Source organism: Chiloscyllium plagiosum, chromosome 6 (assembly GCF_004010195.1).
Source record: "Chiloscyllium plagiosum isolate BGI_BamShark_2017 chromosome 6, ASM401019v2, whole genome shotgun sequence".
NCBI classification, from domain to species: Eukaryota; Metazoa; Chordata; class Chondrichthyes; order Orectolobiformes; family Hemiscylliidae; genus Chiloscyllium; species Chiloscyllium plagiosum.
In genome coordinates this window covers 44,927,948-44,942,823 of record NC_057715.1, presented here as the reverse complement: position 1 = coordinate 44,942,823, position 14,876 = coordinate 44,927,948, and the positions used below count along the sequence as shown (strand labels likewise).

Genomic DNA, 14,876 nt, shown 5'->3' with positions numbered 1-14,876 from the left:
GCTCCTCATATGATAAGCGGTTCATTTTTGTGAACCTCCTCTGGATCCCTCCAAGGCCAGCACATCCTTCCTTAGATATGGGGCCAAAGACTGTCCATAATATTCCAAATATGGTCTGACCAGAGACTTATACAGCCTCAGCAATACATTTCTGCTATTGGATTCTAGCCCTTTTGAAATGAATGCTAACATTACATTTGTATTCCCAATGTCAACTAAACCTACATGTTAAGTTTGAGAGAATCCAAAACTAGGATTTAGAAGTCCCTTTGTGCTTCAGATTTCCAAAGCTTTTCCTATGTCTCTATTTTGCCCTCATTATTTCTAGGGGGAAAGAAAAAACATATTTGCACATACAAACACTTTCAGACCAGACCTGGATTGAAAATGCTTACTTCACTGAGAAATAGAGACTTGGAAATGGCCTACAGGTGGCACTGAATGCATCACATGGTGGAATTTAACATAGCTGATCAACTGCCATGGTAGGAATTGAACCCAGTCACTTGTCAAGGTGAAATCTAGCTGCCCCAGCAGAAATAATACTCTGGATGGGCAGCTTTACTTAGATCAGAGAGGGAACTTCATGCTCCCCTCAGAAAGTTACACCCCAGTGACCTGTCAATCAGACTCACATTGCTAGAGTTCTGCAGTGCCAGGGGTGCCAGAGGGAAGTAGTAGCTACTGATGGAGCTACAATCAGTCCCAAAGAAGAGGAGAGATGCCTACTGCACCCGAAGTAAGTCTGGTGATTTGGACTAGGCATTGCTGGGAAACCTCATGATGGTGGGTAAATAGGGTCTGGGGAATAAGTTATAGAGGTCAGGGGGGAGAATCAAAAGGGGGAGGAAGTACCAACTTTGGAGGGGGGCTTTCTCCTAAAGGGCAGACAGGACATGGCAAAAGGCAGTATGGCCACCAGGTCGGTTGACTCTGTTGGCTGAACCACTGACTTGTGAATGCAGAGAGATGTCAACAGCATCGATTTAATTCCTATACCACAAAGGTCACACTTTCTTAACATAGCCTCTGGCCTCAGGTGCAGTGACCCTCAGGTTAAACTCACCACCAGTCATTTCTTCCTACTGAGAGAGAATCTATATGATCCTCTGGGACAATGGTGACTTTATCTTGTACCTGCCCATTAGCAGTCACTAATGGGAACACTGCTTGCCTATGCCACCATCTTCCTCTGCAAACTGACAAATTGTAGAAGCTCAATGAGATCCTCAAATACCTATTAATTGTCTACTTATGTTATATTTGCATATATTTCCAGAATCCTCTGCATTTTTAACTTCCTTCAGACAAATGTAAATACATCTGAGTTCTCACCCGATTTCACTAACTGAAAATAAACTGTAACCTCACTGAAAATGACAGTAAAAAAAATGCTGTGCTCTAGTTCTGTCATTGCTGTAGGTACTCAACCATACACATGAACAAATAGACTAACAAGAAACCAAAGCATGAGCATAACATAATTATTGCCCGTTTTTCAAGAAATCGGCTATTCAAAACACAATAGTTAAATGGATAAATACATGTCAGCATTAAATACTTGCTAATTGATATATATGAATAACATTGTTCAAAAACAATTTGATGTAAGAGACTAGAAAAGGGAAATGTTACTTTGATGGCATATCTACAGTGGATAGATTGACAACATTAATATTCAAAGACAAATGGTGATGACTATGAAGAATTGGAATGTTGTAGCTTACGCCATGTTGCAAAGACTTCCACACAGTCCTCTGGGGAGCCAGAGGAAAAGAGATGCATGGAACAGAAAAAAGAGAAAAGTTTGTTCAGTCCACCCCTCTGGCATCCTTATTATGAACAGACAGCCAAATCAAAAGTAGAATCCTGTCAGTTACTCACTGCTTACGAACTATTGATACTATTTGATACTATTTTCATTTTTTAGGAACAAAATTGTATTTTGACCACATTTTAATTCCCATTCATTCCATTGTGTTGTACATTACTAAATACATTACTAAATATTAGTTTGGGTTTGTACCATCACTGGTATTATGAGTTTAAAGAAAAGACCTATGATCATCTTTATCCATTTGACATGTTTAAAGACCTGCTGATGAGAGTTTAGGGCTGGCATGTTCAGTCAAGAGGAAGGACAAGAATGGCAGGGTGAGGGACCCTTGGATAACAAGGGAGGTGGTGAATTTAGTCAAAAGGGAAAAAGAAGCATATGTAAGGTTTAGGAAGCTAAAATCAGACAGGGCCCATGTGGAATATAAAGGAAGCAAGAAAGAACTCAAGCAGGGAATTAGGAGAGCAAGAAGGGACCATGAAATAACTTTGGCATGTAGTGTTAAAGAGAATCCCAAGGTGTTCTATACATACATCAAAAATAAGAAGATAACTTGGGGGAAGGTAGGACCACTCAAGGATAAAGGAAGGAACTTGTGCTTGGAGTCAGAGAATGTGGTGAGATCCTAAAAGAGTACTTTGTGTCAGTATTCAGCTAGGAGAAGGGTATGGAGGATATATGTGTTTGTGTGGAGCATGCAAATATGCTATGGCACTTTGAGATCAATAAAGAAGTGATGTCGGGTCTCTTGAAGAACTTCAGGGCAGATAAATCACCAGGGCCCGATGGTATCTACCCCAGGATAATCAGAGAGGCAACAGAGGAGATTATTGGGGCTTTGACCATGATTTTTGTATCCTCATTAGCTGCTGAAGAGGTCCCGGATGACTGGCGTGTAGCTAATGTTCAAGAAGGAAATAGAGATAATGCAGGAAACTACAGACTGGTGAGTCTCACATTGGCAGTTGAGAAGGTGTTGGAGAGACTCTTGGGGATAGGATTTATGCGCATTTAGGAAAGCATGGCCAAATTAGCGACAGTCAGCAGGGCTTTGCTCAGGGAAGATTATGTCTTACTAATGTGATTGAATTTTTTGAGGAGGTGACAAAGGTGATTGATGAGGGTAGAGCATTGGATGTTGTCCACATGGATTTTAGTAAGGCTTTCAACAAGGTCTCCCATGGTAGGATCATCCAGAAGATTAAGATGCATGGAATCTACAGTGACTTGGCTACATGGATTCAGAATTGGCTTGTTCATGGAAGGCAGAGGAGAGTGGTGCAAGGGTGTATTTTCAGGCTGGAGGTCCACGACAAGTGGTGTTCTGCAGGGATCTGTACTGGAGCTCTGCTTTTTGTGATATGTATTAATGGCTTGGATGAAAATGTAGATAGGTGGATTAATAAGTTAGCAGATGATACAAAGATCCATGGATTTGTAGATAGTGTAGAAGGTTGTCAAAGGACAGAGGGATATAGATCCATTGCAGATATGGGCAGAGTAATGGCAGATGAAGTTTAATCAGGGTAAGTGTGAGGTGCTGCCTTTTGAATTAGAATTCCTACACTGTGGAAACAGGCCCTTCGGCCCAACAAGTCCACACCGACCCTCCGAAGAGGGACCCACCAGACCTATTCCCCTATATTTATCCATGACTAATAACCTACAATATGGGTTATTTAGCATGGCCAATTCACCTAACCTGCCATCTTTGAATTATGGGAGGAAACTGGAGCACCCGGAGGAAACCCACACAGACAAGGGGAGAATGTGCAAAGTTCACACAGACAGTCGCCCCAGGCTGGAATTGAACCCAGGTCCCTGGTGCTGTGAGGCAGCAGTGCTAACCACTGAGCCACCATGCTACTTTGGGAGATCAAATGTTAAGGAAAAGTAAGCAGTTAATGGCAGGAGCTGAACCCCATTGATGTACAGAGGGATCTTGGGGTTTAAATCCAAAGCTCCCTGAAATTGGCCATGCAAGTAGATAGGGTGGGAAAGAAATTGTATGGCATGCTTGTATTTATTGGTTGGGGAAGTGAGTACAAGAGTCAGGATGTCATGTTTCAGCTTTATAAGACTTTGGTTAGGTCACACTTAGAGTATTGCATTCAATTCCAGTTGCCACATTACAGGAGGCTTTGGAGTGACTGCAAAAGAGGTCTATCAGGGTGCTGCCTGGATTAGAGGATATGAGCTATAAGAAGAGGATAGAAAAACTCAGGTTGTTTCCTGGAGTAGTGGTGGGGAGGCTTGATATAAGTCCATAAAATTATGTGATGCGTTGATAGGGTTGAAAGTCAGATTCTTTTTCCCAAAGTTGAAATGTCTAAAGCTGGGGGAATTATTTTACAGTGAGAGGGGTAAGTTCAAAGGAGATGCGATGGGCAAGTTTTTTATACAGAAAGTAGTAGGAGTCTGGAATGAGCTGCCACTGGTGGTGATGAAGGCAGGTGCAAGAGGGGTGTTTAACAATCTTTTAGATAAGCAAACAAATATACAAGGAATGGAGATTTATGGACCAAGGGCAGGCAGAAGGGTTAGTTTAATTTGGTGTCATATTTGGAATAACAATGTGGGCCGAAGAGCCCATTTCTGCACTTTATTGTTCTAGGTTATTAAAGGAATCCATGATTGCTTATAGGATATAGTAGCTAAGCAGAAAATTGGCATTTCCCTTTCACTGCTTCTGGTTCAAGACCATTTCCTGCAAGAACTTAGACCCAACTGCGATGCACCAAAACAAAACATGTTGGAGTTAAATCCAAAGTTAGCTTTGAATATTAATTCACCTTTATAACTTATCTGAACAATGCCTGCCTGCTTTTGCATCTTGCCAGTAGGATTTTTGGATTATGATCATTTCAGCTTAAGATCTTCAGAAGATTTCATTTTTGCATTTGACCCCCAAACCGTGAAATTGTCTTAAAACTATTCACCACACAAATGTTCTTTCTTCTTATGTTCCTGCCTTACTGGACTGTCAATGAGATGGAGCTCCATGTTGAAATCCTCTTGGAGTTCTCCTGTACCACTATTCAATTCAACCTAAATGTGTAGAGCATTTTTCCCTCTGTGTTACCCAGCCCAACTGTTTCTGGCAGCTGAAAAAGTAAAGCGAGAATTCTCTCAGTATTTCTTCCTCGGGATCGTTATTTTCAGGCAATCATTGACTATAATCTTCAGAAGTGTAATGTTTGTACAGTAGGAAATTTAAATACAAAAGGGAAAAATGCTCCATCTACAATAAATAAATAATCAAGCACTACATGAAGATAAATACACAAAAATATGGAACAACACTTTACAGACCAGATCTTAGATAAAATTTAGAACTATGAATGAACTTACATAATTAAAATAATTCAAGTAACAGATTACTTTATATTCCCAGCCAATATTAAAAGACAAGTTTTCAGCCCTTTACAGAATGTAGACGTCGATTTCCTAAAGGTTCTGTTCGATTGCACTGCAGTGCTAGACATTCGACTAAGTGACAGGTCCACACAAATCTTGATGTTGAGCAGCTGAAGCCAGGGCGGGGCTTCTTGGAGTTCCAACCTCTTTGGCTCGAAAGGAAAAGGGCTCATAAAAGAGAGAAATGAGGTATCAAACTGCTTGTCTGACATCATGTGCAGGAATTAACAGTAATTTCATCCTATTATATATCGAGACGATCAAATCCACGGTCTTTGGTCCTGTGTATACAGGCTCCACCCTTCTCCTTGTAGCTAACTGAGATTGAATCAGATTGTTCACAACCTTGGTGTCATATTTAACCCTGAAATCAGCTACCAATTATTTGCTCCTCACAACTCTCAGGCCACCTAAAATCTTGTTTAACTTGGTCCCTGCCTCAGCTCATCTGCTGCTGAAACTTGCTTCCATGTCTTTTCCTAACTTGAGCTCCACTATTTTAGCACACTCCTGAGTCTCACAATCGACGCTCCATAAATTTGAGTCATTTGAAACTTCACTATTCATGTCTTGACTTGCTCCAAATCACATTCACCCACTTAGACGCTGTGCTTACCAACCTAAATTGAATTCCAGTTAAGCAAGGTATTGATTTTAAACAAAAACAGAAAATGCTAGAGAAACACAGCAGGTCTGGTCGCATCTCTAGACAGAAAAACAATTTAATGTTTTGAGTCTGGTGACCCATTGTCAGAATCTGTTCTGACTTTTCTCTCTGCAGATATTATCAAATCTGATATGCTTTTCTTGCCTCTTTGTTTTTATTTCAGAATTCCAACATCTAGAGTCCTTTATGTTTATTTTATTGTCTTGATTTTAAAACACCTTTCAAATTCCTCCATTCTTTCCCGTCGTTATCTTTGTAATCTCCTGAAGACTCAAAAGCTGCACTTCTTGTTTCCTCAGCATCCCTGACTCTAATTGCTCCACAATGGTGTAGTCATGCCTTTCATTGCTTTGATTTAAAACTCTGGAATTTGCCTCTTAAACCTTTCAATCTCTCCAGTCTTCATTAAGGTACTCTACAAAGAGTTGAAAGCCAAAATCCTTCATCAACCTTTGGCCACTTGCCTGATGCCATCTGAAGTGGCTCAGTCCTGAATATGATTTCTAACACTCCTGTGAAACTCCTTGGAGAGTTGCTGTAATTACTGTAGACTGCTAACCAAATGTATGTAAATCAGATTTCAATGGAAATGCTCAGATCTGGGAACATTCCTGGACTCCAAGAGGAAGATAAGTGTTTTGTCAAAAACAAAGTTTGGGAGAGGTTGGTGTGGAGGTGGAGGGGGAATTGATGCAACCTCACAGGAGAAGCTTGACTAGCCCCTCACACTAGCAACAGAGAACAAGTATCAATTTTAAAAAAAATCTGCATCAGATTTGAAGATTCTGGCAGTGTCCACAGACTAGACGAGCATGCATTCTTGTCTGTCCGATGCAGCTCAAGTGTCCCTACACTGATACCATGGACTCTAGTAGGGTCAATGCAGGAGAATTGCACACAGACATGCACAAATGCACACTAGCCTGCCAAGACTGCAACACACTGATCTTCAAGATTGATGTTTTCACATTAGGTCAGTTGGCCCTGTAGTATTTCTGATGTCTCTCTGTGAGTTCACACAGCAGTTTATCAGCCTCAGTATTCAAACAATTTTAAAAGTAACTCATTACTAGCAATAGACCTAAGATGATCTAACCATGCCTGAATCACACATAATGAGACTGGAGTTCAGAGATTTAAATTGATGTGTGGAATGGCATGCTTGGCAGCCTGATATCAACAAATATAATGATCATTCATAAGAAAAGCTCAAATTTGCCACGTGAACATTATTAGCCAATCCTATCTTTAAAACAAAATTAATAATGCTGAAAAAGTCGCATGTTGCAAAAATGTTTTCTGATCTTCCCAAACTAATGCCTGGACCAATCACAATTAACCTTTCTGGTTTATAATGTTTACAAAGTGACACTTAACTATCAATCATTATTAACTGGTGTATTCACCATGGCAATGCCTTTGCCAATCAGAGGCCATTGCCAACTAATTGAAGTTTTCTTTCATACCATATAAATGTTAGTTTTAAGTTTAAATTGGTATTCTTGTGAATTGTCCTACTGAGTGCAAGATAAAAAGCTTTAACAAAATATGTCCATTTTAAAACAATATTCAATTTGTGTCTTACCATTTGACTAAATCTCTAATCTGGGGATGCCAATTATGCATCCACAACCTTCTATGAAAAACTACACCTGACATGGAAATAATATCACTCATTACTGCATATATCACATTTGAAAGCTATGAATAAGTAAAGTTTTGCAAATCCACCTCCAAGCTGTCTTCAAGCTGAAATGTCACTCTGCCTATCACAACAATAAATAAGGTAGAATGTGAATTTTAGCACCGGTGTGTACCTAAAAAAATCAGACATAAGTTCCAATGACTGAGGCATTGTATCCAGCAGCTTGTTCTTTTGGCTGTTCACAGCCAACAAGGTACTGACTGTACCCATCCAGTCTGCACTTGCAAAGCTCACAACACACTGTCCAACACTAGATGTAACTTTAGAATTGAACACATTTGCTAAATAACTGACTGTGTGAAGAATTTCACTTATAATCAACTTAGGATTGTCAAATCAGACTCATAGTATGGCATACATTCCAGTGTACTAGAAATTATATTTATTTCTACACAGGGCCTTGTTATTTTCAGACAGAAAGAAAATGTACAAACTGGACCCATTTCAACTCAACAAAACAAGTGGCAGCCATTCCCTTATTCAGTTCTCACAAATGCATGGACTACTGAGAGTCAACTTGCCTGTTTCAAAATGGAAAAAAAAACTTAGCATTTAATTAATGCATTCCCAGTGGCAACACTGCTACCAAATCAGAGTCCACTTGCCAAACAATCAGAACTTTCCTTTATACAGCACGAACGTTGCTTTGCCTTTACTTCTGTATTTGTTGCAATTGTCTGGATGAATGCAAAATGAATAGCTTTGATAACAGATGTATTTTATTGGTAATACTAAAAGGCAAACTATGGCAGAGCTTTTTTCACTGTTTCACATCTCTTTGTAACAGGTGGCTCAATTTTTATGTCAAGATTATTGCTTTATGGGTGGAGCTTAGAACTACAACTATAAATAGCCTAAAAGCTCCACAGTATCACCATTACAATCAAGCTACAACCTGTAAGCACCAAAGATATTGCAACCCAGAGACAGAAGAACCCTAGAAACTCTGCAGGGAATGTGAATGGATGCAAATAATTTTGATGGCATTAAAAATCAAGCAAAAAGATTCAAAACGGCCTCAAAGTTTCCAATGCTCAATTGGAAGGCAATGAGGATCATATCTGAATTTACATGTTATGAAAATGCATCAAGCTCTGCTTTCTTGACCATAATATTTCTTACTTAGATAAACAAAGCATCCAAATCAAAATTGCCAAAGGCAATGAAGGCTTTTGCAGATAAAAGAGCTTAGATCTGTTCAATGCTTTACTTTTAAAAATCCAGAAAAATATGGTAAACAGTCAAAAATTAGGTTTAAGTGAAGCTCAACTTAATAAGCTATCTTGAATATATGTCTTCCAGTCAAGGGTTGACAGAGAACACTGAAGATTTTGTCACTAAGCTCAGAGATAAGGGGTGTGATTCAGACTTTCTGGCAGCAGAATTAACTGACAGAATAATTGAACCTGTGATAGCCTTGACAACAATGATATTAATATTACTAAGGAAAGTAAAATTTTATTTTTTTAAGAATATAAAAACATTATACATGTTTTTAAGAAATAATTTATATAGTAAATTTTATTTTTCAATGATTTTTGATGTCACAATTCTGCACAATTCAAATAATTTATCAATATCTTCAAGAAACATCAGCATTCTATTAAGCTTAAAGTTATAAATGATAAGGAAAGTATTAATTTCCAAAACAACATAATACTTAAATTGGCACAATAGCATAAGTTAGAAACAAATTTCATTTTGAAAAATAACTGACACAATTCTACATAAAAGAAATTATCTTCGAAACATTCTTTCAGCTATTAGTGAGGTCTCATGTAATAAATTGCAAATGCATACACTCAAAGTTGGAACATTATAACCAGACAGTTACTACCCCTGTTTACAGCATCTCATATCTCAGTCTGAGTTTTAAACTAAATTGAGTTTATACACAATGTTCATTACAAGTGCATCAACTACATTGCCACAACCCCACTATCCCCAAGATAACTCTTCAACTTTGCAGACTTAAGCTAGAGATTCATTTGCAAGGAATGTATTTCATTAGAGTCATAGAACTATAGAGTTATACAGCATGGAAACAAATCCTTTGAACCAATTTGTCCATGCCAACCAGATTTCCTAAACTAAACCAATTCCATTTGCCAGTGTTTGGCCCAAATCGCTCTAAACCTTTAGTGCATTAAAGTTAGTTAGGTTTCCAGTTCATTGAATATTCCTTTGTTGACAGGTTTAAAGCTGTTCTTTCCCTTTTGCGAATTTCCTGCAGTCACCTTCTCCCATCACCTTGCAGTCTTCCATCCTCCCTCCTCACAATTTTCTTTTACTCCCCCATTATTACTACACCCCTTGTTCACCTGAAACCTGCTTCTTCACCTTATGTAGGCTTCTTTTTCACCTAAGATCCCCAACACTTTTGTTGAATATAGATAAAGTTTGAAATCCCAGGCATTTATTAAGAATAAAGCTACAAGATTTCATGCTTTTTAAATTGACAAAATGAACCAAACTCCACAACTTAGAAAAGTAATGTATGTTCTATCATCCAGAATTAACAAGGCAAATCTGTTTGCAAACTGTAGATGAATACTCCACAGAGAATATCAAGTCAAGTTTGATCCCACAGAATTCTCAGCAACCCATCCAGGAACTGACACTGTGGGTCACCGTAACTCTAATCCCATGTTTACATTGGGAGAATATCATCTAACTCTGCACCGTAGATCACCATCCAACAGGCTACTGTCCAACCCAATATACATACCCATTCCAAAAATGCATACTTTGTTGATCTATGAAACTGAGTGCAAATCTATTTGATAGACAAGCATGGACAAACCATCCCAGTCATCATTCATTGACAGACCCAGGAGTACATAATGGATTACTCAAAAATCAGGGAAAGCTGAAAGATGCTCACAAATGATGTGCAATAATGAATTATCCAACTTGAACATAGGACAGAAACTCCAAGTGTAACACCTCACCAAATCCAGCAGAAATATTCAACAAATACCCATAATTAAGATTGTATTAAACACACAAAATCAAGACATCCTAATAGGTACATTTTAATTTTAAGGAACTTTCAAATGAATCCGAATGGCATTATCCAGACAGGATAATATTTAAAAACAAGAATAGATCATTGACGGGTATTAACGAAAATATTTTCACATTTGTTCTTAGAATGTGACCTAACATGCTCCCTTAGTTTGTAATAAGCTGACCAACTGCATTCATGCTGACAGATGGATTGTACAGTGACTAAAATAGTTGCAGAATATAAATGTTTTTCAAAATACAGTTAAGTGCTCCTATATCCAAAGGAAATAGCTGTGGTTTGGTAAAAAGGACTGATTGAGGCACTAAAAGAAATAGTGCCATTTTGCAGTTCATGAGAAAGTGCATGAGAAAATCTGGTTGATATTGTGAGCACATTGGATTACTGGGCGCTGTAAGGTCAACTCACCATTGGCATTTTCTAATACTCTGCCATTCCCTCCCCATAAGCATCTGAACCATTTCCTCCTTACAGAGCTGATTCCATCCACTGACCCAATATCACAACCCCTCCCTCCCACCTTGCCAGACCATATATCCTAGCCCATCCTCAAAATACTGTTCCAATCTAAACATCCCACTGTTCTGACTCCATACTTCCACATTCCCCATCCCCAACAAATGCCCCAACAAATGCGAACAGTCCCTAACTACTCCCTGACTAACCCAAGCCCCAACCTATCCTAAAACATCACCACACCCTCCATCACAAAAAGGCATTATTTCCCTGATTTACACATGTTCACAAGACCTCTGCCTTGTTCTAGTAGGAACTCAAAAACAAACTAAATTCACATCCACTTGGTAACTTGAGCAAGCATTGGCTGACGAGGACCTTAGCTTTGGTCTCACTATTGCACCTATTTGGGTTCAATTTCTTCACCCGGAGAGTAGTGAGCCTGTGGAGTTCTCCACATAAAACAATTGAGACCAAAACATTGATTGTTTTCAGGAAGGAATTAGATATAGGTCTTAAATGATCAAAGGGTATGAGAAGGAAGTTGGAACAGGGTATTGAGTTTGATTACCAGCCATGACCAAACTGAATGTGGAGCAGGTTTAAAGGCTGAGTGGGCTTACTCCTGTTCTTATATTCTATGTTGTAAACAAGATGGGAGCAGCATGCAACTCAAACTTTGTAAATTGTCTATATTCATAATTTTATTGCTACATTCACTTTCAAGAGCAACTAATTTTACAGATCTAATACAAGACTTATCCAGAGGAAGCAGTGCATACACAAAGTGGTATGAATACTCACAAGCCTGTCCAGATTTGTGCCAGCTGCTGTTGTTGGTCTTTCTTCAGGGCTATAGGGCCTGAACCGTAAATTAAAATTTTCTGAAGTGGAGCGTGTCCTACGCGTGGGTTTCATTGGTTTTGGCTGGCCACATCCTTGAAAAACCTGCAACAATTAAACAAGTAAAAAACATTTCAAATTGTTTCAAGTTCATCCACTAACTTTTTCTAGAGCAGTATCTCAAGTAGTTAAGTGATCTGTTGAGTGAGTGAGTTTTCAGAGCCAGCATATTTCTCTTTGAGTCTCAAAAATAATGATTTCAGAAAAACTTTGGGACGCAGAAGTATCACGGATGTTGGGATAAAAAATGTGGTCATTGGGACGCACACAGACAGATCTCCCAAAAGATCATTATTACTGTGAATTTTCAAATCAAATGTCAACTTTGAATTACAGATTGAAAGTTTGAACTCACTGAATCACAGAATTACTATGCTGCTGAAGGAGACCATTCAGCCCAATCACATTCATACTGGATCTCTGATGACTTAGTGACATTCTCCTGCCCTTTCCACATAATCCTGTGCATTATTCCTTTTTAAAGTAATCATTTAATTCCCTCTCAATTGCCTCAATATTTGAAGTAGGGTTCCACCACACTTCCAGACTGTGTATTTCAGACATAAACCTCCTGTTGCTTGAAAATGTTGTTTTTCTCGCATTGTTGATATTTCCTTTACAAATCACCTTAAATCTGAGCTCTTATATTCGTGATCCTTTTAAAAACAGGAAGTGTTTCTCCCTGCCTTCTCTGTCCAGACCTCCCATGATTTTGAAAACTCCAAGTAAATCTCCTTTCAGTTGATGGTACTACGGACAAGTCAGATGGCAGAATGAAATCTGGATTGATATATCATATTTTGTTTTCCTTAATTTTACATGGCAGTCTTTCACTGAAATGTACATGCACAAACCGACAGATTAGTTTTATCAAAAAAAGATAAGTTAAGAAATAAAAATAAAACAAACCAAGCTATAATAATTTGAAAACCTTTAAAATGCAGCAAAACAAAATCCCATCTACTCCCTTATACTATCAATTTAGAGCTATTCAAGAAGTAAAGATATTTTCCTTCCCTATTAAACTTGTAGTTTTCACTTATCTGCTTTTCTTTCTCACTTGTTGTCTTGTGACCTGTGAAGTCTTTTTCCTGAATCCTCACACAGCTGAGATCTCAGATTTCCTCAGTTTCGAATAATCATTTTTACCCAAACATACCTCTCGATGTTTGACATGTGAAACAATTTCCTTGAGGTAACCTATTTCCATAACTGGTTGGAACTATTTCCTTTTTTTTAATGAAAGACTCCTAGCATCTGGCTTAAATCTCTGAACTGTTAATCCAGAGATCTCTGTAATGTTTTGGGGAACCAAGTTTGAATCCTGCCATGGCAGATGGTAAAATTTGGAATCAATAAGTATCTAGGATTAAGAGTCTAATGATGACCACAAAACCATTGCCGATTATTGGAAAAACCCCTCTGGTTCACTAATGTCTTTTAGGGAAGGAAATTGCCATCTATACATCTGGTCAGGCAGCATCCAAGGAACCTCCTCCTACAGCCCCCTTGACCATGACCCCACCTCCCACCACCAAACCATCATCTCCCAGACCATCCAGAACCTCATCACCTCAGGGGATCTCCCATCCACTGCCTCCAACCTCATGGTCCCACAACCCCGCACCGCTCGTTTCTACCTCCTGCCCAAAATCCACAAACCTGACTGCCCCGGCCGACCCATTGTCTCAGCCTGCTCCTGCTCCATCGAACTCATCTCTGCATACCTCGACACGGTCCTGTCCCCCTTAGTCCAAGAACTCCCCACCTACGTTCGGGACACCACCCATGCCCTCCACCTCCTCCATGATTTTCGCTTCCCTGGTCCCCAACGCCTTATCTTCACCATGGACATCCAGTCCCTGTACACCTTCATCCCCCATCACGAAGGATTTAAAGCCCTCCGCTTCTTCCTTTCCCGCCGTACCAACCAGTACCCTTCCACTGACACCCTCCTTCGACTGACTGAACTGGGCCTCACCCTGAACAACTTCTCTTTCCAATCCTCCCACTTCCTCCAAAACGAAAGGAGTAGCCATGGGCACCCACATGGGCCCCAGCTATGCCTGCCTCTTCGTAACCCTCCTTCGACTGACTGAACTGGGCCTCACCCTGAACAACTTCTCTTTCCAATCCTCCCACTTCCTCCAAACGAAAGGAGTAGCCATGGGCACCCACATGGGCCCCAGCTATGCCTGCCTCTTCGTAACCCTCCTTCGACTGACTGAACTGGGCCTCACCCTGAACAACTTCTCTTTCCAATCCTCCCACTTCCTCCAAACGAAAGGAGTAGCCATGGGCACCCGCATGGGCCCCAGCTATGCCTGCCTCTTCGTAACCCTCCTTCGACTGACTGAACTGGGCCTCACCCTGAACAACTTCTCTTTCCAATCCTCCCACTTCCTCCAAACCAAAGGAGTAGCCATGGGCACCCGCATGGGCCCCAGCTATGCCTGCCCCTTCGTAGGATATGTGGAACAATCCATCTTCCGAACTACACTGGCCCCACCCCCCACCATTTCCTCCGCTACATCGATGACTGTATCGGCGCCGCCGCGTGCTCCCACGAGGAGGTTGAACAGTTCATCCACTTCACCAACACCTTCCACCCCGACCTCAAATTCACCTGGACAGTCTCAGATTCCTCCCTCCCCTTCCTCGACCTTACTATTTCTATCTCAGGCGACCGAATCAACACAGAATCTATCTCAGGTGACCGAATCAACACGGACATCTACTACAAACCGACCGACTCCCACAGCTAACTGGACTACACCTCCTCCCATCCTGCCCCCTGTAAAAACGCCATCCCATTCCCCCAATTCCTTCGACTCCGCCGCATCTGCTCCCAGGAGCACCAGTT

General features: G+C 40.2%; 1 protein-coding gene across 2 annotated transcripts in view; it reads right to left on the bottom strand.

The window, feature by feature from the left end:
- Positions 1 to 14,876, bottom strand: part of LOC122550548 (glypican-6-like) — a 1,024,831-nt gene that overhangs the window by 51,945 nt on the left and 958,010 nt on the right. For both annotated transcript variants that reach the window (XM_043691449.1, XM_043691450.1), the window contains exon 6: positions 11,915 to 12,058. In XM_043691449.1, the coding sequence (XP_043547384.1) occupies positions 11,915 to 12,058 (144 nt within the window). The remainder of the gene's footprint in view (positions 1 to 11,914; positions 12,059 to 14,876) is intronic.